At 39.1% G+C, this 25151-nt stretch overlaps 5 protein-coding genes across 5 annotated transcripts; 2 read left to right on the forward strand and 3 right to left on the reverse strand.

Moving 5' to 3' along the window:
• Positions 1-271: 271 nt before the first annotated feature.
• On the reverse strand, positions 272-7612 carry GCK72_000447 (uncharacterized protein; the record flags this gene model as incomplete). Its single annotated transcript, XM_053722500.1, has 12 exons — positions 272-558; positions 1591-1849; positions 2722-2874; positions 2923-3370; positions 4130-4294; positions 4344-4431; positions 4513-4882; positions 6097-6201; positions 6248-6403; positions 6840-7112; positions 7225-7373; positions 7576-7612. The coding sequence occupies 12 exons, from the start codon at positions 7610-7612 to the stop codon at positions 272-274; spliced, it is 2490 nt and encodes an 829-aa protein (XP_053591145.1).
• An 841-nt stretch (positions 7613-8453) lies between these two features.
• On the reverse strand, positions 8454-11312 carry GCK72_000448 (uncharacterized protein; the record flags this gene model as incomplete). Its single annotated transcript, XM_053722501.1, has 4 exons — positions 8454-8555; positions 9965-10318; positions 11083-11188; positions 11248-11312. The coding sequence occupies 4 exons, from the start codon at positions 11310-11312 to the stop codon at positions 8454-8456; spliced, it is 627 nt and encodes a 208-aa protein (XP_053591146.1).
• A 4541-nt stretch (positions 11313-15853) lies between these two features.
• GCK72_000449 (uncharacterized protein) lies at positions 15854-17491 on the forward strand (the record flags this gene model as incomplete). Its single annotated transcript, XM_003099233.2, has 3 exons — positions 15854-15949; positions 15996-16083; positions 16971-17491. The coding sequence occupies 3 exons, from the start codon at positions 15854-15856 to the stop codon at positions 17489-17491; spliced, it is 705 nt and encodes a 234-aa protein (XP_003099281.2).
• Positions 17492-19093: 1602 nt separating this feature from the next.
• Positions 19094-20497, reverse strand: GCK72_000450 (uncharacterized protein; the record flags this gene model as incomplete). The annotated part of the gene is made up of 2 exons (XM_003099227.2): positions 19094-19751; positions 20304-20497. The coding sequence occupies 2 exons, from the start codon at positions 20495-20497 to the stop codon at positions 19094-19096; spliced, it is 852 nt and encodes a 283-aa protein (XP_003099275.2).
• A 1824-nt stretch (positions 20498-22321) lies between these two features.
• GCK72_000451 (uncharacterized protein) lies at positions 22322-22739 on the forward strand (the record flags this gene model as incomplete). Its single annotated transcript, XM_003099238.2, has 2 exons — positions 22322-22496; positions 22552-22739. 2 exons carry the CDS (start codon positions 22322-22324, stop codon positions 22737-22739), a joined length of 363 nt encoding a protein of 120 aa, XP_003099286.2.
• Positions 22740-25151: the final 2412 nt, after the last annotated feature.

Here is a 25151-nt window from a genome sequence, read left to right on the forward strand (position 1 = left end):
CGTGTATTACTACTGTATCTTCTGTTTTGCTGTTGCGCTCCACCGAATAGTTTCGATAGAGCGCACTTTCTCTCTAATGTATCCCCCCCAGTCTGTAATTTAATCATATTTTTAGTAATTTATGTAATCTTTTTCATGTAATTTTCAATCAATTCCTTTACGAGTTTTTCTTCGTTTCTTTTGCTCCAAATTGACTCTATTTTTCCTCAAACACTTTATTCAATACATTTCCTTTTCTACAATAATAATAAATCGCCGATATTCATAATACTCAAGCTTCCGCGGATCCTCCAGTCAACTTGTTGGATTTCGAATCGGAGAAGTGTTCGACCTTCTTCGTTCCCTTTTTCTTTGTATCCGTCAGCTTCAGATTGCCAACCCAAGTGAACGGTTTACTCAAGTCTTGAGTGCTCAGACCATTCAAAAATGCCACGTTTCGAATGGATTCGGTGATGAATTGGTAGCGAGGAGTTGTATCCAATTGCAATCCTCTAATGTAGTTCACAATCATACGCATTCCATCCGGAGTACGATACTTCTTCTTCGGATCTTTTACGGCTGAAACAAAAAATGAATTTAGTGTCTCTGGCGTCTCCACACTCTCTCGCCGGGGCGATTTTTTGGAGCGCGGAGTTTGCAAGCAACTTTTCTCCGGAAAATTAATTCATTTTTGAAAAATTTGAATATCGTTTAATAGAGAATTTCAAGGGCTATCTTTTACACCAAAAACTGTAAATTTTGGTTCAGAATGAGTCGAGAAATCGTCAGTTGTAAAAAACAAGAAACTGTTGATTTTTTGAATTTTCAAACTCGATTTTCTCCATCGATACTGAACCAAATTTTTCGAGTTTTATACCAAAAGATAGGCCGTGAAATTCTCGACAAAACGGTATAAAAATCGTGCAAGAAACAACAGATGTTTGCGCTGAAATTTAAGCATAAAGTTGAAATGCGCGCGCTTGTCTACCAGCTAGAGAAAGTCTCCTCGCGCCGCACACTTTCTCGTCTACGATTTTTTGGTGGGCGGTTTTTTGCCAAAAAACTTTACATTTTTCGAAAAGTTTTAATACCGTTTTGTAGAGAATTTTATTGGCTATGTTTTCGTATAAAGTTTAGAAAAAAAGGTTCAGTATCAGCTCAGAAATCTTCAATAAAAAGGATTCACTTTTCAAACTCGATTTTTTTCACTCATGCTTAACCAGATTTTGTGAATTTTATATCGAAAGATAGCCCTTGAAATTCTCTAGAAGATGATATGAAAATTATCAGAAAAACTTCATGACTTTCTGCGAAAATTGAACAGAAATTTGAAATGCGTGCGCTTGTCTGCCTGTCAGAGAAAGTCTCCTCGCGCTGCACACTCTCTCGTCGTGGATTTTCAGATTGCAAAGTTTGCAAGCAATTTTTCGCCGGAAAACAAATTCATTTTTGAAAAACTTAAATATAGTTTTATAGAGAATTTCAAGTGCTATCTTTTGCACCAAAAACTGTAAATTTTGGTTCAGAATGAGTCGAGAAATTCCGAAATTTCGAAGCTGAAGAAAATAGCATGAAAAATAGAGAGACGCAGAGAATTTCGGTGGAGCGCACTTGTAACAATTGCGTAGCTCTGCTGACAGACATATATCTGAAACTTGCCTGTTCCAGCGAAAAAACGAGTCCTCTCGAGAAGCATTTTATCTACATTGACCTCGTGCTTCCACGACAATCCATTTTCCGGATCAAAGATGTCGTAAATCACGTAGAGCCACGTTTCGAGATCATCACGACGTCCTTGTTCGCGAAAAACCATAGAAGCCATCGAAGCGTATTTTCTGGTTCCGAAGAATCTCACACGTGCGCGAGGAGCCTAGAGATTACGATATTTCAAGAAGTGTTAGGAAACATGAGATTATGATTTTTGGATAGATCAAATCTAGATCTGCATTTTTGTAGTTGACAATTCGTTGATAGGAATGCACGTTTTTGAGATACAAGCACTCAAACATTGCACTTTTGAAGAAACTTCAAAAAATGGCAAAGTTTAAGGTGTCAGAGTAAGAAGAATAACGGGCATAGGCTTAAATTTATACTTTTCGAGTAGATCAAATCTTAATCTACATTTTTGTAGTTGACAACTTTTTCGTATCTCTTCACGTTTTCGAGATACGCGCCTTTAAAGATAGGCAACTGGAGAGTAGCTCGAGATAGAGAGAGGGAGAAAGGAGGAGAGACGCAGAGAAGCGAGACGCCCTCCTCGGTTCGCATGCTCTCTCACCCGCTAACTACAAAAATATAGTTCTAATTTAGCTCTATAACATATCAACAAATCAATAAAGTAGATCAAAACTGGTACATCGTATTTCATTTTAAAAAAGTAGTCTCACTTTCAAAGTGTGTAACTCACTTATTTGTTATCCATTTTTTTCAAAACTATATTCGCTGTATAGAGCTAACATAGTTCTCTATTTTTGTAGTTGACAACTTTTTTGTAGCTCTTCACGTTTCCGAGATACGCGCCTTTAAAGATTGCAAGCTGCAGAACAGCTCGAGATAGAGAGAGAGGACGCCCTCCTCGTTTCGCACACTCTCTCGCCCGCTAACTTTGAACGCGTGTATCTCGAAAACGTGAATAGCTACGAAAAAGTTGTCAACTACAAAAATGTAGCCCTAGATTTGATCTACCGAGTCATAGAAAATTTAAAAGCTTAAAACTTGACATGGCTTCACTGGACAACTCACTTTCGGTTTTCCAGTATTCGGATCGATATACCCTTTTCCAATCCCAAAATCCAGCATAAAAATGGTGCCCTCAGCTCGACCGAGACCGATGGCGAAGTTGGCAGGTTTCATGTCTCGATGAAGAAATCCAATGTTGTGAAGATCTTGGATGGCCTGGAATAATAGATGGCCTAACTTTTGCAAAAAAACTCGGCCACTTACATTACAAGTTTGAATAGCAATCATGTATGGATTCTGTTTCTCACTCAAATTGACATCGTACTTTTTCATCAGATCCTCCAAAGACGGTCCCAACAAACTCATCACAATAAATTTACACTTCAACGCCTTGTTTCTCCCACGATCGACCAATTCCACAAAGTGCTGATAGACGTCACTTCTTCCGGGAATATCCATTTGATTCGGCGCCTTTCTCGCCTCTTCGATCGCCTCCAACACTTGAAGTTCCACTTTCAGACGAAGCATCCGTATGTCGGGTCCAGAGTCGCATTCCGTCTTCAGGGCGTACGGTGTCTTCTTGTCATTCACCACTTTGTAGACGTCACCGAATCCTCCACTTCCCAGTATACAAACCACTTTCCACGTCGTTTTCTCACTTTTGAGCTGATCGTCTTTATTCAATATTTTACGCCCTAGCTTCGTGGTGACTCTGAACAAATTTGTCATTGTAACTTTTTGTCACTGTAAGTTTTGGTCAGTGTAACACTTGGTCTCTGTAACAACTGTGACCTAGAGTTTGGTAGAGGCTATCAAGTTACAGTGACCAAGTAATTGTTCGCGCTTCGGAAATTCCTCTCGGGATACTGTAGCGTTACGGTATTCATCTCCGTTTTGTGAACACAAGTGCGCCCTACCGATCCCAACGAGGACTTTGAGAATTGATTGCTGTTGGATAACGTTCCTCACCGCAACTGCTTGTCAGCGTTAGAGCGCACTTGCTTTCAGTGGTTAAAATAGAAATACCGTTAGTTATAAACATTTTTGTCACTGTAACTTTTTGGTCAGTGTAAGTTTTTGTCAGTTTAATTTTTTTGTCACTGTAAGTCTTGGTCAGTGTAACTTTTTGTCACTGTAAACACTGTAACCTCCGAAATGAGCACATCGTAATCCAATTCTTGTCAAGGAAGACCCGGGGATAAATGGCGCCAAAATTCAAATTTCAACATTTTTCGAATTTTCGGAAAAAAAAGTCAAAAAATTCAAAAAGCTTTTTTTTTGAAAAAAATTTTATGCCGTAAGGAACGTTCCTCACTGTGTAAACTGTGTTCGATAGGGCGCACTTTACAAAACTGAGACTCACGCTACAGTATCCTGAGAGGAAGTTCCTATTTTTGTCACTGTAACTCTTTACACTGACCAACTGCTACGCCGCCATCCTCAACAGAGCACACTTTCAAACACCACTTACTCAAAGTCGTCCTTTCCCGTGAAAACGTTGTCAACCGTCTTTTCAGCCCCTTTGTCAATCACCATTTGACGAATCGCCGGATCGTCGAATTTTCCCATCCAATCACACACAGTCATATCAATTTTTTTCGCAATTCCCACCATCTCAACTATCGATTTGATTGCTCTAAAAAAACCAGAAAATCGATAATTTTTCCAAAAGGGGCGGAGCTTACTGATAATCGGGCGCACTCTCGTATTTCATCTTACGAACCATATCGACAATCTCCTTGAACTCAGAGGGCACGATTTTGTAGACTTCGGCTGTAAAAGGCTCATAGGGCGATAGAAACGCGCTCCAGCGAACTTTCTTCGGTGGAGCGCGTTTGTACCACTGAAACTAACGAATTTTATTCTCCATAAACTGCTCCTTCTGCTCAATCATCGCCTTCGATTTCTCCTTATTGGCCCAAGGCAACGCATTTTTCCGATCCAACATCTCGTAGAACATGTAAATCCACGACTCCAAATCATCTTTCCGCCCCTGATCCTTCTCTTTCATACCAGCCAAACTACCGTATCTTGGAGTCACGCCGAACTTGACATTCGAACGAGCGGCACGCACTTTCTTATTCTTGGTACCGCCCGCGAAGTGAGAACGAGCGAAACGGAAACCGGTCAGATAGATCTTGCGCTCGCTTTCTGCATCAACACTGAAACTGTCGGGACGAACGTTTCTGAGGATGTAACCAGCTTGATGGAGGTATTTGATAGCCTGGAAAAGGTTGCAAAAAATTGTTGATCTAGGGGAAAAGTCGAACACGCGCCGTTAGTCTACCGGACAAACATGTACACCACTCGGCCACACAGGTGAACCGCTGGGAATCCTATATGTGAAGGTGCCAGAATAGCGCCCTATATGTGTCCATAAATGAAAAGTGGATCGCGCGTGTGCCGCATATGTGCGGTCGTCTTTTCTGTGTACTGGCAGCGCGTGCACCCATAATGCTCCCATATACGTTCCATGTATGGTCCATATTTGAGGGTGGCGGCCGGCCGCCGCAACGACACTCCGGAATTACACGTGGGCGTGTTGTTTACCGTAAATCGACGCGACATTTTTTTCTATAAGTCCGGGCCCATTTTCTCCGTTTCTCGAAGTTTTTCACCTATTTTCTTCATTCTTTTTGCACAAAACAGATAATGGCAAACTTCAAAAATAAAAAGAAATCTATTCAAACTTGCGGAAACTTATTTTTTCAATACAAAACTTGTTATTTTCTCAAGAAACTAGAATTTTAAGTTTTTGTTGAGAAGTTCGGGTCTGATGTTCCGCTTCACTTCGGTATGATAAGAAATCATATTTTTCAGGTGGATTTAAAGGTAAGAAGGTAATTATTTGTCATACCGAAGTAAAGTCAAAATGCCGGACTTCGAATTTCTTCGACGGGTATCATTTTCTTTCAGAGTTCAAAGAAAAGCTTGAGAATCAATGATTGTGTTATAATCACCAAGCTAACATATGATTTTTATAGGAAATCGTGTGTGATTTTCAATTTTTTTAAAGTATTGCCATTATCTGTTTAAAAAAGGAAAGAACTTCGAGAAAAATGGAAAAAAATATACAAGTCCGAGAAATGGGAAGTGAACAAGTTGGAAAAAAGAAAAGTGAAACAACATGATAGCATTATATAACAATCACAACAATGAATTAGGCCTTTCTAGTGTTTCATACAGAATAATCAACCAAATGTGATTGGTAGAATTAATACTGATTATGCTATCCATATGCGTTCCATATGCTCCCCACGTTTTCGGCCGACCGCGCGGTGATCCACGTAGACACATATAGGGTCCAACCCTCATTCTTTTTAGCCGCACATACGCCACCGCGCGGTTCCATATGTGTTCCCCAGCGGTTCACCTGTGCATGCGGGTCGTCTCATCTAGGCGTGGCAAGGGGCGGAGAAGAATGCTTAGTAAACTCACATCAAGAGTCTGCAAGCCGACATTGTAGGCGCATCCCGTGGTGAACGTTTTCAAGAATTTCAGAATTTCGTAGAGTGTCAATGCGTATGGTGATAATACGAGACACTGAAAAAAGTGAAGTTGGAAGAAAATTTTCTATAAACTGAGAAACCTTGGAATTCCCAAACTTTGGCACCGAACCGAATGCAATGGCTCGAAGAACTGGAATGTCATCCTTTTTTGGAAACAACTTCTCCATTTCAACGATAATTTCATGAGCAAACCGGAGCCGGCCACTTTTCGCCGGTTCTATACGAAGAAGGTACTTCTGAAAAAATGGTGTTTCGCCAGAATTCGCGAGTAATATCCAAAACGTTCTGTACTACTGTACTCCTCACAAAATGCAAAAGAGAATAGCGATGACTTGGAATCGAACCATGGATGTCAGATTAGTGGTCATCTGTGTAACCACTTGCGCCATGAATAGAGAAAGCCGGCGCGGCGGCGAGGGTTATTATAACAGTTCTTGTGGTGGCAATGCTGGCAACCGCCGCCCGCCACCTTCTTGGTATCCCTCACCACAACGCCAGCGCATTCTCCCGTGTAGCTTATCCGGTAAGGAGTCTGACCACCAATCTTGCATCCCGGGTTCGATTATTTTCCCACGCAATTCTTTTTTGCTTTTTGTAACGATTACAGTGGTATAAGTATTTCCGGTTTTAACCCCATTTTTGCATGGTTTTTCATTAAACCCGGCAACTCACATTGTTATTATCATCATGAATAAAATAGGCTCCATCTTTCTTCGTTCCTCTGATAAGTGACGTCACTTCAAAATTCTTCTTTTCCAACATAAATTTGTCCGCATTCGGCGCATTCTTCTCACAATTCGCTGCCAACTCCATCATCTCTTTGTTCATCGCATCCGCTTCATTTCGCACTTTTTTCTTTTCGGTTCCTTTTGTGGATGCTTCTCCTGTAGAGCCTCCTGTAGAGGCTCCTGTAGAGGCTGAACTCGACGTGGAATTACTATGTTTCTGAAAAATCGATTGTGAAAATTGCAAAAAAAAGTGCCCAAAGGAGGATCGAACCTGCAACACGTCGCCTACCGCCCGAAACCCCGCAAGACTGTGATAATCATGCGCTCACCTCAGAATGATCATTTCCGGTCGATCCATCCAGCCCCCCACCAGTAACCCCCAACATATTCGACCCTCCAGTACTCGCGGCTTCAGTCGTCGTCGTCGTCGTCGTGTGAGTCGTCTCTTTAGAGGTCTCATTCGATGGATTCCGTATTTCTGAAAGAACATTCGAGATTTTGGAAAAGTACGCTGGGGTGCGAGGCTTAAGATACGCAACGAACAGATTTGAATTTTTTTCTCCGAGTCGCGTTGCGTGCGCGTCGCGGTTTATATTTTTGAATTTAGCGCTCAGCCAAGTCTTTTTTGGCACCGTGCCAACCGTTGTGCGACGGAACGCGTTGTGATTTTCTAAACTTACGTTTTTTCCCCATCCTCTGCTTATCTCGACCTCCCATGACTTTTGAAAAACGAAAAAGTAATCTTCGATTTTTTGTTTAATTTTGTGATCTACAGAGAGAATCGGGAATATCGAATTGTGGATTCTTTTTCTTCGGCAAGAAAAAATATGTGGGGCACGGGGTTAGTTGTTTTTAGATTTGGTTTTTGGAAAATGGAAAAAGTTCACGCCCAAAAAAAACAACAAAAAACTTTGATAATTATTTTTTCGAAAAAAAAACCAGTGGTCCAAACCAGAGTTGCATGGAATTCCGACTTCCGACTTCCGACTTCCGTCATTCCATAACGGTGGAATTTCGGAAAAGTAAATTTCGCAGAAATACTTGGAAAAATGGTCTAAAAGGCGAGAAAATTGGCTTTTCTTCATCCAAAACCTAATTTTCCACTGATTTTCGCCAATTTTATGATCTTTTCTATTGGAGTTTTTGAATATTTGCGAAAAAAATCTAATTCCGACTTCCGACTTCCGACTTCCGACTTTCGACTTTCGGGCGGTTTTTCACTTCCGACTTCCAACTTCCGAGTTCCGGATAAGAAATTTTCACTTCCAAGTAATCTGGTCCAAACTTTAAACCCGTTTTTCTCGAATACCAGGACTCAAGAGCAAAAACTGAATATATATTTGGAATCAGCGTGATTTCAGCTTTTCAATGATATATGTCCCCATATTGGACGGTACTAGAATGACGTCATCCTCTTCCTTGGTTACTGTAGTCATTGTATGGAGAGAAGCCGGATTAAGAAAGAATGGTTTATTAGAATAGGAGGCAGTAAAAAATAGAGAATCTGTGAAAAATTATGCAAAAATTTTCAGAAAAATCATTTAAAAAATCTTGGCCTCTAATAGAGATCTTGTTGGGATCTGACGTGAAGGGTGTGACGGTTTTGATGGGAGAGCCAGGCGGAGAGAGCGTAGAGAATGGCAAGGGCGAACGTGAGGAACTGAAAATTTGTTTAGTTCATGTTGCAGAAACAGTCTAGAGCTACATTTTTGTAGTTGACCACTTTTCAATAGCATTCATAGATTTTGAGATATAAGGCTTTGAAAAAATTTGCAATACACTGAAATTCGTCAACTTTGACATATTGTAATAGTGTCAAACTTTGAGATACATTTTTGAATTTTTGGTATATTATAGATCACATAAAATACTTTATTTTTGTAGTTGATAACTTTTTGATAGCTCTTCACGCTTTCGAGATATGCGCCTTCAAAGTTAAGGAGCGAGAGAGCACGCGAAACGAGGAGGGCGTCTAACTTCTCTGCGTCTCTTCCCCTCTCCTTTGAGACGTTTTACAGGGGCCTAACTTTAAAGGCGCATATCTCAAAAGCGTGAATAGCTATCAAAAAGTTGTCAACTACAAAAATAGAGAACTAATTTAGCTCTATACAGCGAATATAGTTTTGGGAAAAATGGATAAAAAATAAGTGAGTTACACACTTTGAAAGTGAGTACCAATTTTGATCTACTTTATTGATTTGTTCATATGTTATAGAGCTAAAATAAAGTAATATTTTGGTAGTTGACAACTTTGATGTAGGACTGTTTACTAGCTAGATATAGGCCGTTGAAGTTAAGCAAAGTTTGCAGGGCTATAACTTTTCAGGGAATGATCGTAGTTGGCAAAAAATAGTCAACAATAAAAATGTAGGTCTGAAACTACAACATATCAAAAATTTGAGAGAGGGAGGGGGGCTAGCTTTGAGGTTACGGAGGAGATTTGAAATTTGTGATTTTTCTGGAAAAATCACAAAAAAACATACTTGTCAACCGGCTCGGAACTGGCGTCAAAATGAATATTATGAACTGAAAAATATATAAAAATGTAGATCTCTACGAGTTCTATGCCCGTGACCTACTACGGGCCGGATGGCTATTCGTTAATATGCCGCGGGCCGGGCTAGAATGCCTTTTTTGGCCATTTTCGCGTTTTTTGGCACTTTTTCCCGGCCCGCGGCACATTAACGAATAGCCATCCGGCCCGTAGTAAGTCACGGACATAGAACTCGCTGAGATCTACATTTTGGTATATTTTTCAGCTCATAATATTCATTTTGACGCGAGTTACGAGCCGGCCCGTGTCGGCCCGTTTCGGCCCGGTTGACAAGTATGCAAAAAAACGTTCTCCTCAAACCGTCTGGAAATACGAGATTTTCAAAATTAGTTCAAAATTATGTTGTAAAGTTATGGATAAAACGCAATAGAGCGCATTTGCACTGACAAACGTTTTTGGCTCAAGGAACTCGCCCGAAAGTTAAAAACTTCTTAAATAAACTTTCCTAATTCTGAAACTCCAATTCGCAGAGTAGCGACTCATAACATTTGATACTCAGCTAAGAAAAGACTCACCGATGCGAAAGCCCACTCATAAATGATTCTACAACCATTATGAATGATACCATCGGATCCAATATCGTTACAATTATTCGACCAACTTCCAGTTGAGTAGTACGCCTCGACAATTGACAAAACGACGAACATACATGCACAAACTAGATTGAAAGTGAGATCAGCCTCTCGCCAACAGAAGAAATCGAGATGATTCAAATGGAGAGTGAAGAAGTAGGCGATGAGGAAGATGAAGGTGAGAAGCATTGCCACGCTGGCAGCTGTCAGAAGGATCGTCTGGCCGAAGAGGACTCCTTTGAATGGGCCTGGACCGAAGACTGAGGTGATTAGACACACGATCACCACGCAGAGAAACTGAAAAACAGAAAATAAATTTGTGAAAATTTCAATTTTTAGGTGAAAATTGGTCAACTTTGACCGGGTGTTGCAAGCTGAAATTTAATCTGACCTGTTAGATTTTGAAATATGTTATAGAGCAAGTATAGGGCTACATTTTTGCAGTTGGTCACTTTTTGAGAACTCTTCTAGATTTTGAGATGTATCAGTTTTCTTCTACGGGAATGTTACTATCTTTGAAAAAGCGTTGAAAGTTTGGACCCATTCGAAACTATATTGGTTCTGTAGATCAAAGCTAGGGCTACATTTTTGCAGTTGAAAACTTTTTGATAGCTTTTTACCCCTCTGAGATATGCGCCTTCAAAGTTATCGCTTCGAGGGAGGGCAAGAGAGCACACGAAACGAGGAGGGTGTCGAGCTTCTCTGCGTCTCCCCTCTCTCACCTTTTCAAGCTGCAATCTTTAAAGGCGCATATCTCAAAAGCGTGAGTAGCTATCAAAAAGTTGTCAACTACAAAAATGGAGAACTAGATTTGATCTACACAACCAATGTAAATTTATTTAAAATAAGCTAAATTGTAAAAAGTTACAGACTGTTAAAGTTGGCTAATTTTCAACTGGAAAATGAAAAATAGTGGTTTTTCTACATTTTTTAACATAAACTTTTGCTTTTTTAGAGTTTATCAGGAAACCCCAGTGTAACGTTACAAAAAATGCAATGTAACCGCGCTCTACTGACAATCCGGATTCTTCGTTAGAGCGCAATTGCATCCCCCCACTCACAATCTGCGCAATCCTCAACAGACCCAACGGTCCCATACAGTAGTTCTTGTCAGTCGGACCGTGTCCACACGACCAAACACTTTGCTCCTTGTATTTCGTTTGTTCTCTGAAATTCGGATTTTGGCAACTGCGCTCTATTGGACTCTCAGATTTCGACAGACTTACCTTGTAGTAGTGGTAACATAGGTGCCATCAGGTTGTTGTGTTGTGTACACCTCCCGACGTTCCATTTTTCTGAAAAAAAAAATGGATACACTTTTTGAATAAAGGAGAAAAAGAAGGGAATGAGAGATGAGGGTGTGAAGAGAAAGTCATTTCATGGATGGTCGATTATCAATGGGCGGGAAGGAGGTGATTTAGAGGAAAAGGGAATGTATAAAGATATTAATATGTTTATGGTGGGAAATAGCACATCTAGACTTCAGGTTTGGGGCTTGAAGACATGAAAAACTGAGAATGCTTTTAGAGAATTCGTCACGGTGAAAGTTTTCATTCCACAGCTTTGTGTTTGGGATATGTTATAGAGCAAATGTAGAGCTACATTTGTGTAGTTTACAAATTTTTGATAGGGACTTTAGATTTTGAGATATGCGCCATTGAAGATTGCAGCTTGAAGAGAAGTTTGTCTAATTTTCGATTTTATATTTTTGTTACGTTAAACTAACAATAAACTCTAAAAAAGCAAAATTTAAACTTTAAAAAAGTAAAAATCAAAGAAAACCTATTTAAAAAACATTATCTTTAATTTTCAAGTTGAATTTTCAAGTTGAAAAATTGACCAACTTTAACAGTCTGTAACTATTTATCTTTTAGCTTATTTTAAATACATTTACATTGGTTGTGTAGATCAAATATAGGACTATGTTTTGCTGTTGACAACTTTTTGATAGCTATTCACGCTTTCGAGATATGCGCTTTTAAAGATTGCAACCTGGAACGCCTCGAGAGAGAAAAGTGGGAGAGACCCAGAGAAGTTAGACAACCTCCTCGTTTCGCGTGCTCTCTCGGCTATCCAGTGGCGGCTAACTTTTGAAGCTTTATATCTCGAAAGCGTAAATAGCTATCAAAAAGCTGTCAACTACAAAAATGTAGCCCTAGATTTGATCTACATAACCAATATAACTTCAAGTAGATCCAACAACAAATAAACTTTCTACACTTTTTCAAAGTTGGCCATTTTCAACAGAAAAGCATTTCTACCGTAACCTGTCTCTACCATGTCACAAAAATAAAGATCAAGACTTGGTCTATAAAATACTCAAAAATTGGGCAAGTCAGAAGAATCATTACAGAGTGGCATATTGTCAAAGTTGGAGATCAGATTTTCAACTGAAAATGACTTCGAAATTCAGAATTACCTACCATTTTTGTAAGCCCAAATTTTCAAAGTTATTCTCAAGAAAATTCGTAAGAAGAAAAAAGAAAACACCTTGTAAAATCGAATTGAGAAGGAAACTGCCCGTCACATACACACCCATAAATTGGGTGTGGCTATTACAAGATTTCAATCAATCTCTGAATTGAATCGTGAATCAAAATAAGAAATTTAATGAAAGAAAGTATGAATCAATAGAAACAATTTGAGAAATCGACAAAAAACAACACTAGAACAAAACATTTATATATAAAAATATTACCTACATTTCAAATATTTCAAATTACATGCATTGTGTAGATCAAATCTTGATCTACATTTTAACAGTTGACAGCTTTTTGATAGCTACTCACGTTTTCGAGATATGCGCCTTTAAAGATTGCAGCTCGAAGAGGCGAGAGAGGGGGAGACGCAGAGAAGCTCGACACCCTCCTCGTTTCGCGTGCTCTCTCGCCCCCTAACTTTGAAGGTGCATATCTCGAAAACGTGAATAGCTATCAAAAAATTGTCAACTGCAAAAATGTAGCCCTAGATTTGATCTACACAACCAATATAGTTTCGAATGGGTTTAAGTTTTCAACGCTCTTTCAAAGTTAGTAACATTCCCGTAGAGAAAAACTGATATATCTCAAAATCTAGAAGAGTTCTCAAAAAGTGATCAACTGCAAAAATGTAGCCCTTGACTTGCTCTATAACATACTAAATTTTTGAAATACTGAGATAAGAAGTAGTACCGTGATGGGCTTTCAAATCTTGCTATTTTCTAAAACTGTGAAGTTTGAAACTTTTTTTTGTTGATTTTTGAAAGTGTATACCGTAAAAACAGTGAATTTTTCTAAAAAGTTGTAGAAGTTCTAGGCAACATGACACATTGGTCAATTTCAGACAAGTAGTACAAACAAAAAGGTAAAAAGCTGCGATAGAATAAGAAAAGGTGGTCAATACGAAAAAGAAGAATAGAAGAAGGAGAAAAAGGAGAGAAGAAGACCACACCCAATATAGAAAAAAGAGAAAAAGACGAGACGATTCTTCCTATCGATAATCACTCTGCGTCTCTTCACTCACTCACTGACCACACCTTATCTGGAAGAAGGGAAAACTCTTTTTATTCCAGGCGTCCATTCAAGAACTTTATGACTTGTACTTGTACAAACATTTCTTATTTTTCGATGCATCACATTTTACTATACACATGTACAAACTGGGAGGGGGCTGTGGGGGACAAGTGGGGATATGTTTTCTGTCAAGGTCGGTTAGGGAGGAGAGAATATATGCGGGAGAAGAAGAAGAGAAAAAAACAGTGATAAGACATTTGATTGTTGGTAAATAAGACGAAAACCATGCAAAAAATTGGGTTAGAACCGGAAATTGGTATACCACTGTAATCGTGACAAAAAACAAAAATTAATGGCAAGGGGAAAGAATCGAACCCGGGATGAATGATTGGTGGTCAGACTCCTTACCGGATAAGCTACACAGGTGAACCGCTGGGGAACACATATGTAACCGCGCGGTGGCGTATGTGCGGCTAAAAAGAATGAGGGTTGGGCCCTATATGTGTCTATGTGGATCACCGCGCGGTCGGCCGAGAACGTGGAGCGCATATGGAACGTATATGGATAGCATAATCAGCATTAATTCTACCAATCGCATTTGGTTGATTATTCTGTATGAAACACTAGAAAGGCCAAATTCATTGTTGTGATTGGTATGTAATGTTATCATGTTGTTTCACTTTTCTTTTTCCAACTTGTTCACTTCCCATTTCTCGGACTTGTATATTTTCTCCTCTTTTCTCGAAGTTCTTTCCTTTTTTAAACAGATAATGGCAATACTTTAAAAAAATTGAAAATCACACACGATTTCCTATAAAAATCTTATGTTAGCTTGGTGGTTATAACACAATCATTGATTCTCAAGCTTTTCTTTGAACTCTGAAAGAAAATGATACCCGTCGAAGAAATTCGAAGTCCGGCATTTTGACTTTACTTCGGTATGACAAATACTTACCTTCTTACCTTTAAATCCACCTGAAAAATATGATTTCTTATCATACCGAAGTGAAGCGGAACATCAGACCCGAACTTCTCAACAAAAACTTAAAATTCTAGTTTCTTGAGAAAATAACAATTTTTGTATTGAAAAAATAAGTTTCCGCAAGTTTGAATAGATTTCTTTTTATTTTTGAAGTTTGCCATTATCTGTTTTGTGCAAAAAGAATGAAGAAAATAGGTGAAAAACTTCGAGAAACGGAGAAAATGGGCCCGGACTTATAGAAAAAAATGTCGCGTCGATTTACGCACGTACATTCAGCCTTAACCTATGCAAACGCGCTTTGTTGAGACTACATTTTGGTAATATTATTTGACGCCTAAATTTCAATTTTTTGATATTTTTTGTTTTGTCAAAAAATTGGCCTTTTTCGATTATATTTCTCCTTAAAACTATTTCTTGACAAAGTTTTTCAGTTTAAACAAAAAAGTTTAGGTAAGCGATTTTTCTCAACAGAGCGCGTTTGCATAGGTTAAGGCTGAATGTACGTGTTTACGGTAAACAACACGCCCACGTGTAATTCCGGAGTGTCGTTGCGGCGGCCGGCCGCCACCCTCAAATATGGACCATACATATGGGAGCTATATGGGTGCACGCGCTGCCAGTACACAGAAAAGACGACCGCACATATGCGGCACACGCGCGATCCACTTTTCATTTATGGACACACATAGGGCGCTATTCTGGCACCTTCACATATAGGATTCCCAGCGGTTCACCTGTGTACACGGGAGAAGGCGCGGGCGTGTGGTGAGGGATACCAAGAAGGTGGTGGGCGGCGGTTGCCACCATTGCCTCCACCAGAACTGTTATGATAACCCTCGCCGCCGCGTGGACTTTCTTCATTTATGGCGCAAGTGGTTACACAGATGACCACTAATCTGACATCCAAGGTTTGATTCCAAGTCATCGCTATTCTCTTTTGCATTTTGTGAGGAGTAAAGTAGTATTCAAAGTTTTGACTCCCGACCAGTTGCGCCATAGATGCAGGGATCGGAATCGTAGCGGCGCTGACAGAAACGGGACACGTATCACAATTCTAATGTCCGCGCATGAAAATGCTGAAAACTGTGTATCAAATGGATTCGACGACGCAGCGAATTGAATTCAACAAAAATTCAAGTTTCCTGCCAATTCTAGTAGAGCACGATTGCATCATTCGAGAACATTCTAAAATTACAATTTGGGCGCATCGAAATATTTCAGTTTTTGATTGATTTTACCGCGTGACCTTCCAGAATTCTAATTTTCCGCCAAAAAAAGTTCTCCCACGTCATCTAATCAGTTCCCCTCTGAAGAATTCATTTTCTGACATTTCGAAACGAAAAAAAGTTCGGAATCGAAATGCCGAATCCGACGACTGCATCACCAGTGACAAGAACTCTTCATATTGGAGAAGATGTCGAGATTACACTATACAGCTTCGTTTATTATCCTATGGTTTGGCGGTAACTCAAAAATTTTGTGAAAATAAAGAATATTTCAGTGGTTCTGGGTCGTGATTGCAGTTGGTTTCACATTCTGTACAATCAGTTGTGCGGTTTGGTTTTTCTGTGCAATGGCAAGATTGAGAAGTAGGTTTTACGGGGCGAAATGATGCAAATGCGCTCCGTCGCACAGTTCCCAAAACAGAGCTGAAATAGCTTTTTCCCTGGGATGGAACCGACCCCTGTTTTGGGGGCGGGGTCTAAAATTGCTGAAATTTTCGGGATTGCAGCAACCGCGCTCTGCTAGACTTAGTGGAACAATTACATTGGCTGAGTAACCGTAGAAAGGGGATACGCAGTTTTTGGATTTTAGAGTTCGTTTCAACTAAAATTTGTCAAATTTATGTGTATTTTGAATTTCGCGCGAATTTTTTTTCAAAAGCTCAGATTTTCAAAGTCTAGAATTTTAGATCGTTCTCGTTTCTGTTTCTGTCGAAAATGTCACAATCGTGTTCAGCTCGCTGAGAGCTTTCAGAAAAGTACTCACAAGCTATGATTCGAAGCAAGTTGGGTCTCGACGCGAAAACTACAGTAACCCTGCAAATCGTGTCGAGACCCAACTTGCTTCAAACCATGGCTTGTGGGTACTTTTCTGAAAGCTCTCAGCGAGCTGAATTTGAATATGCTAGTCAAAATTTATGTTGTGGTGGGGCGCGATTGCTGAAAAATATCTTTCTTTCTTTTTTAATTTTTCAAAGGAAAATTTTAGCTATAACTTGAAGCAGACGACTCCAGGAGCTTTGAAACTTAAAAATTCTGATTTTCCGTGAAATTTCCAAAGTTTTGATACCCATATTGCCCGGGTGGCCTAACTTCCCAAATTTGTCGGATCCTAGGCCACCGACAGTTTTTGGGGTTTCACTCGGAAGGGTGAAGAGATAGAGGAAAGTCGTCAACGACAAAAACAGTTTGGTGGCCTAACTTCCCCAGTCGGATCCTAGGCCACACTACTTTAAATTTTTCAATTTTTCCAGAAGAAAAGCCATGTAATCATCCAGTGTACGAAGCTCGTACAATCATCACGAAAGACGGCGAAGAGAAGCCGGCAGATAAGACTCAAAAATCGGAAAAACACTGTAAAAAGGTGGGAGCACTGAGCGAGGCGGAGTCACTGGCCAAGAGTTTCAAGAGTGTCCGCTCGAAAAAGTCGACGAAATCGTCGAGAAAATCGGCGAAATCCACGAAATCCTCGCACAAGTCGGGCAAATCGATGAAGAAGAAGACGTCGAAGGAGAATGTGGATGAGCCGAGAAACGCCGATGAGAATCAGGAGGATCACGGAGGTCAGAAGGGCGACGCAAAGTCTGGAAAATCGAGGAAATCGAGTAGAAAAGACGGTGGACACGATGGGGAGATGTTTGTGGTCGACATGGATCAACACGAGGTTCAAAGAGAGAATAATGGCGAGAACGTGCTTAAAAAAGTGAGTTTTTTGGAAGGTCAGTTCGGTAGAGCGCACTTGCAAACGCGCTCTACCGAAGATCGGATGGCTTAGGAGTAAATGCGCTCTACCAGAATTCCGTTCAGCGCACTTGTTACTATTAGAACGACACGCGTCTTACAACCGCGCTCTATCGAAACCTTGAATGCGAAATTGAGAGGTTCGGTGGAGCGCAATTGTAAGAACTGTGCCGAGCTAATAGGTTTTGCAAATGCGCTCTACCGAGAGACACTCAAACTCTATTCCTATCTTTTTTCAGCTTGCCTCCAGCTTCCTCATTTGGAGAAAATGAGCTGAAAAGAAGAAGAAAAAAAACGAAAAATGGCACCGAACTCGCATTATTGACCAGATCTCTCTCTTTTTTATTGTAAAGTAAATAAATATTTCTATGGGCCTAACTGTAGTTTTAGAATGTTCTCGAATGATGCAATTGTGCTCTACTAGCCTTGGCGGGAAACTATTTTTTGTTGAAATCAATTCGCTGCGACGTTGAATGCATTTGATACGCAGTTTTCACAATTTCCTTGCATTTTTTTTTCTGTCTGACTAATCAAGGCTGCGCAAAATTTTTTTGTTGGTAATTGTGAGTGACTGTATCTGAGAATACTGAGCAGGTGGTAGGTGAGAGAAAATGCTATTTGAAGGGTGAGAGGATTCCCAGGAGAACTTGTCAGCTCCATTTTGAAGATTACTGACAGGTGAAAGCAGTGATGGATTACAAACAGTAGGTACACAATAGGGTTTGAGAAGAATTAGAATACGTAGAAATGATAATTGTCAAAAGGAAAATTATCTGATTTCGGGTTGATGTGTTTGAGCGGCGTTGCGTCCGGCAGTGTGTGCTTCCCGATAATTACTTTCCTCTTATTTACCGATAAAATTTTACCGAAAATTAACCGATAAACTATCGATATATCTGGCTGAAATTTGCCGGTAAATTCGGTAAAACCGGTAAATTTACCGGTAAATATGAATTTTGGTTTTGGTCACGGTACCTGGCATCTCGCAGGTTTCAAAATGTCCAGTTTTGAAAAGTCTGGTTTCGTGTGCAAGAGAAAATTTCATATTTACCGGTAGTTTACCGGTAAATGTGTGTTTCGGTAAATATTTTCGGTAAAAATTTACCAAAACGTTCCAGAAATTCAAATTGACACCCGGATAGTCATTTAAAATTTGTTGAACTTGAAAATGCATATTCCACAGTTTGAAAAAAGGAAAAGTTTATTACTGAAAAGAAAAATACATATACAGAGAAAGTTTGAAAAAATTCACAATATCTTTACTATTAACAAACGCAAACGGCTGTATGTTTGTCTGTCTGTCGCCGATCCTACCGCCCTTCCTACTGAACCGTTTTTCTTCGAACTTGGACCAAAATATCAGAAATTTTCACCACTTGATGCCCGTCTATTTTTTTTAGTTAGAATAGGTCTCTACTAGGTCACTATGTCAAAAAACGTGGTTTTCAAGCCTAGCAGTGGCTTTCATTTCCGAAATAGGGAAATAGGAGTTCACGGGGAAAATTATTTATAGAACTTTTTCATTCTGCAAATGACTTCATTTCTTAAAAGCGTGGGAAACATTGTAACAAGTAGAAGGGTGGTGTAGAAAAGGAGGTTTAGTCGCCGGTAGGCGACGTGAACCGACTGGTTTTCATCATTCATCATTGCGCGAAGATGGTTGCCAACAATTCCCGGACAAAGTTCTTCTCTTTTTTTGTAAAACTTTTCGGTTTTTGAACCAATTCTTAACAGTCATAGGATTCAATTTCAGTTCTTCAGCTAGGTCATTTCTCTCCTTCATCGAAATATAGTTGTTTTCCTGGAATTTTGCTTCCAACACAGATAATTGAGTTTCAGTGAATTTTGTTCGTTTTCGTCTCGGTTTAATCGTATATTGAGAATAATTGGCCAGTGCAGAAGTCATGTAAGATTGATAATCATAAGCTCCAGCCGCTGGCTGAAATTCTGAAATTATGGTCTCCGGCCAATGATAAGCTTGTTTTTGATATTGCTGTGGCTCTGGCAAAACAGATTGATTCGGATTCGGACGTCGGAATTGCAATTCTCCACCAGAATGACTTGACAAAAGCGGTTTGTAGATTTCAGAAGCAACTTGATAGTGTGCAGGAGAGCTGTATGGATAGCATTGTGCTCTGAGATGTGGCGTTTCCCGATTTGGTTGTGGTTCTTGTGGTCCTAATTGTTGGGAATCTGAAACCTTCTTCAAAAATTGTTTCATTCTCTTTGGAGCGCCTATGTTGCCCACAATTGTCATAACATTGGTAGGAACTACAAATGAAGTCGTGTGTAGGCTGAAATATTTCGAATAAACCTATAACAATAAAGTGAGTATACAGTACTGGGCCATAAAGAATGCGAAAACTGCAGTTTTTAGTTGAAAATGGTCAACATTGAGAGTCTGGCATAGTAAAACAAACTATCCCACAAAATAACATTTTTTGGATCGAACAGATCAAAAGTAGAGCTCCATTTTTGTAGCTGACAACTTTTTCGTATGGACACTCCATAGAGAGTTACATACCGTCAAAGTAATTTCTCCCTAAAATCGAACCATTTCAGTGAAAAATGGTGCGATTTTTGAGCTGTCCCCTTAAAATGACCATAACTCTTTAGGGAGTATCCGTACAGAAAACTTGGTAACTAAAAAAGTAAAGCTCTACTTTTGATCTATATGATCCATTTAAAAATCTTCTTGATGGGACAATCAGTATTACCATGAAACACTCTCAAAGTTTGGAGTTTTCAACTGAAAAGGACAAAATATGATATATTTTTGGCCTGTACCTTTTTTTCGGGGCTCCGGTCCTTGCCGGGCCGAAAATTTGCAAGTATGTGAAAGTTACTTTTCAAATCCAGGGTTTTGCACTGACAGCAATTTAGGTTGAGGTTGATCGTCCGGGAATGCTGGAATCTCATCGAGCACACTTTTCACGTCATCCTCAGAAAGAGCAGGAAGTGTCTGATTAACTACAAGTGAATTGGTGTTAAGATGATCGGACTTAAAATATAAATTGTACAGGTCAAAGCAATACTCCATGATCCTACAGTGAATCTTTACATAAAGACTTTCAATAAGATTCAGCAGCAGAATAGGGCGGGGCGAACAAATATTACGGTTTGTTAGAATAGACTATACCCCAGGAGAAAAGTTGAGCACAGGTTGGAACGAGGACGTGCTACATTCAGCCAACAGATTGTAAATCAAAACCCTTCTGTCACTAAATTGACGGCATTAAACAAAAATGTCTTTGAGCATGGAGGTGTAACAAAAAAGTGACATGAGAATATGGCAAGCAGATGGAGATGTAGATTTTCAATAAATTATACAGATCAAAAGTAGAGCTTCATTTTTGTAGTTGACAACGTTTTTGTACGAGCACTCCCTAGCAAGTTACGTATCGACAAAGTAATTTCTCCCTCAAATCGTCCCATTTCAGTGCAAAAATAGTGCGATTTTTGAGATGTCGTCTTAAAATGACTATAACTCTCTAGGGAGTGTCCGTACAAAAAAGTTGTCAACTACAAAAATGAAGATCTACCTTTGCTCTGTATAGTTCATTAAAAATCCATACTTGTCAAGGGCCGGGCTTTTTTTTCAAAACGTCAGGCCCGGCCCGGCCCGTCTTTTTGGAGGGAATTTTTTTTCAATTTTTTTTTCAAATTTGATTAAGGTGTACTAAGATGAATTCAGACTTTTCTCATAGAATAATATGAGTGTCTTTTTGTCAATTTTTCCGCATGAAAAATTGAAAATTGAAAAAAAAATTGAAAATTTTTTCAAAAATCCCATATCCCTGACAAGACGGGCCTGACGGGCCGAGCCCGGGCCGAAGCTTTTCAGGCCCAGCCCGTCATTTGAAAAGTATGTAAAAATCTACTTTGTGGAACAATCAATATTACCATGACACACTCTCAAAGTTGGTCATTTTCAACTAAAAACTGCAGGTCAAAAGGTTATCAACTTTTTCTGTTTTCAGTTAAAATTGTTCAACTTTGAGAGTGTGTCATGGTAATATTGATTGTCCCATCAAGTAGATTTTTAATAAATTATACAGATCAAAAGTAGAGCTTCATTTTTGTAGTTGACAACGTTTTTGTAGGGACACTATCTTGAAAGTTACAGGTTGCCAAAGTGAAAAGCTCCTAAATTTTCATAGTCGGTTAAAAACGTCTTTAATGGCCTGCAACTTTCAAGAAAGAGTAACTACCAAAAAATGCACAACTACAAAAATTATTTGCTATTTTTGCTCTGCCCACGCCACACAAAATAAAATTAATCGGACAATCAGATGACATCGAAACACACTGTCAAAGTTTTACGGAATTTGAAAAAGTTCGTTTTCTTCAGTTTTTCTTCGAATTATCTGCAAATTTTTGAAAGTTCGAGCGGCTTTGAATATTTTTTTGTGATTTTTTTCACTCATTCAAAATTTTTCGAGATTTTTAATTGGAAATAACCGAATTTCAACAAAATACAGGTTAAATCCCTCATGAATAATGAAATGATTCTGAATTGTTGAATTTTAAATTTTAAAATACAATATTTGGTAAAATTGGAAAGTGCAAACTTTACGTAGATTTTTAGATAAAAACCAAAGAATTTTACAGAAAATCGTTTCCAAGATTGCTCCTTTTTGAAATGTCATTATTACTAAATGTATCAGTTTCAGCATTTCTGCTTTTTAAGCGTCTGAAACGTTCTGTTTTCAGACTTTTTACCTCCTCTCCATATTCCATATTTTATCACCATGGGCTCTCATGCCCATAAAACTTCCCCATGGGAAACCGTCCTAATTCAATTAAAACACCACTATAAAGCTCGGTGCTCTCTCTCCCAGAATTCTCCATCATTGTGAAACCAATGCGTCTTCCAATTCTCTTGCTGATTCTTGCTGTCATGGCCACTGCCACCATCTACTGGAAGCATCCAGTTAAAGATGCGAGGCAACAAGCCGAGTATCAGTTACAATATCTCATACACGCACTCAACATGAAGGATATCGAGTTGTTCAAGACACTTGCCTATGATGTTATTCGTGAGTTGAAAACCATTTTCACACATATTTTATAAATACAAGTTTAAGTTTTCAGAGGCGCAACCTATCATCAAGTTGTACGCTACTGGAAATACTGGATATGTTATGTCTGCGAGTAATATCATCGGAGACAGACATCTCGTCGCTACCGGAAATTTGGAAGGAACTGATATCAAGTTCTATTTTAGCTGGGAGAAGGTAAGAGTAGACAGCAGAAGTCTTTGGCTAACTAAGGTACCGTAAAAACTGTAATAGAAGCGCCCCTCTATTAGAGGCGCCCCTCTAATACAGTGCGTCCAATAATCTTAAGACACCCCCCTAAAATGATGATTCCAAGAGAATAAGATATGATCTGAAAAAACTGTCAATGCAGTTCGATTCAGAATCTTTGAAAACCCCTACAGACAAATTTTCAGGAAAAAATACCTATTTCTGAGCACGTGACCTCAAAAAAACACTTTTTTGGCCGTTCAGAAATGATAAGACACCCTCGATTTTTTCGATTTTTCACGCATATGACTGGTAAGAAAGAGCTCCAAAACATTATTTATCATTCAAAAACACGAAAAAACAATGCACAATTTAATAACTGGTCTCTCCTCCATTGTTCTGAAGAACTTCAGTCATCCTATTTTTCATGCTTCCAACGAGAATTGCAGTTTTCCGTTGAAAATGGTCAACTTTGTAACTATGACACGGCCTCCCTGATAGTCTCACAATATTAATTGTTAGTGGACTATATAGAACAAAGATACAGCTTCATTTTTGTAGTTGACAACTTTTTTGTACGGGCACATCCTAAGAAGTTACAGGCAGTTTATGTGAACAGCTCAAAAAGTTTTCTTTTTAGCACTGAAAAAGGCAACAATTGTGAGCAATTACTTTGACGATTGATAACTTCTTTGGATGTGCCCATACAAAAAAGTTGTCAACTACAAAAATGAAGCTCTACTTGTGATCTGTATAATCCACTAACAGTCAATATTGTGAAACTATCAGGTAGGCCGTGTCACAGTCACAAAGTTGACCATTTTCAACTAAAAACTGCAAGTGTCGTTGGAAGCAAGAAAAATAGGATGCCTGAAGTTGTTCAGAACAATGGAGGAGAGACCAATTATTGAATTGCGCTTTGTTTTTTTGTGTTTTTGAATAATAATTAATGTTTTAAAGCTCTTTCATACTAGTCGAATGCGTGAAAAATCGAAAAAATGGAGGGTGTCTTATCATTTTTGGACGGCCAAAAAAGTGTTTTTTTTGAGGTCACGCGCTCAGAAACAGGTTATTATTTCTAGAAATTTGTCTGTAGGGGTTTTCTAAGATTCTGAATCGAACTGCATTCACAGTTTTTTCAGATCATATCCTATTCTCTCGGAATCATCGTTTTAGGGGGGTGTCTTAAGATTATTGGACGCACTGTAGAGGCGCACCTTAAAAAGCGGTTTGAATAATAGTGGCGCACCCTCTAATAGAGGCGCCCCCTTAATACGGTTAAAATATTTTTACTGGTTTTCAATCATTCTTTTCCAAAGTTCGTGAAAAAGCAATAATAAAACCCCAATTTTTTGTTCAAAGTCTGCAAATTAATGGTTTTCGTGTAATTTTGTCCGATAAAATGGAAGTTTGTTTGGAAATTGATCACTTGAAAGTTGAAAAAAAAATAGGCCATCAAACAGGTTGAAAAATAGAGGCGCACCCTCTATTAGAAGCGCCCCTGTAATAGAGGCGCATCTGCGAACGAGGGTTGAACAATAGAGGCGCATGCGCTTCTATTACAGTTTTTACGGTATCTGATTTCAGAACGCTCAGAGTCCAAGCGGCTACAAGCTGATCGCTTGCCGTGCATGTCAGTTGTCCGAATGCTAATTGCGGATACTAATTATGCATGTATCTGACTGATTAATAAATAATGGAACATTCAATTATTCAAAAAATTGAGTCAAGTTTCGAATTTTTTGTACGGCCCGTCGGCCCGTTGCAAGTCTGCGGATCGTCTTAATGTGCCGTGAACCAGGAAAAACTCCGAAAAACGCGAAAATGGCAGGCATAGATCTCGTGGAGATCTACATTTTGGTATATTTTTCAGCTCATAAAACTCAGTTTCATGCGAGTTACTTAGCCCGGTTTGCAAGTATGACAATAGCTGATCCTTGTAAAAACGGTATGAGGAAGCAAACTCGGAAGACAATTTTTCAAAAAGGAGGCGTCAGAGACATCGAAAGTCGTCTAACTGAAATCTGAGACTAGACACTTAAAATTTCTAATCTGTGCTCTTACATAGATTAGAAATTTTCAAGTTTCGAAATCTGCTTTTAGCATTTACATGTGAAGAAAATGAACCAAGACCTATTTAGATCCAGTACTTGAAGGCTACACGCTCTTTAACTCGGTTAATTTTGTTTCCAATGGAAATTCTGAAATCATCTTATCTAAATTCATGATTTCCGCCAACTTCAAACACATTTTCAGGCTCACTCCTACGAAGTCAATCTCTGTGACCCAAGACGAATCTCTGAGGTTGCACAAATGGTGTTGAGAGATATTAAAAAAGTTGACATTCTTGTTAATAACGCGGGTGTTGCTACAGGTAAATTCATTCTTGTTGTCGAATGATCAAAAATAAATTTCAGCCTGCGGCGCTTTCCTCATTTTCAGATA

Source organism: Caenorhabditis remanei, chromosome I, assembly GCF_010183535.1.
Source record: "Caenorhabditis remanei strain PX506 chromosome I, whole genome shotgun sequence".
Taxonomy (NCBI): Eukaryota; Metazoa; Nematoda; class Chromadorea; order Rhabditida; family Rhabditidae; genus Caenorhabditis; species Caenorhabditis remanei.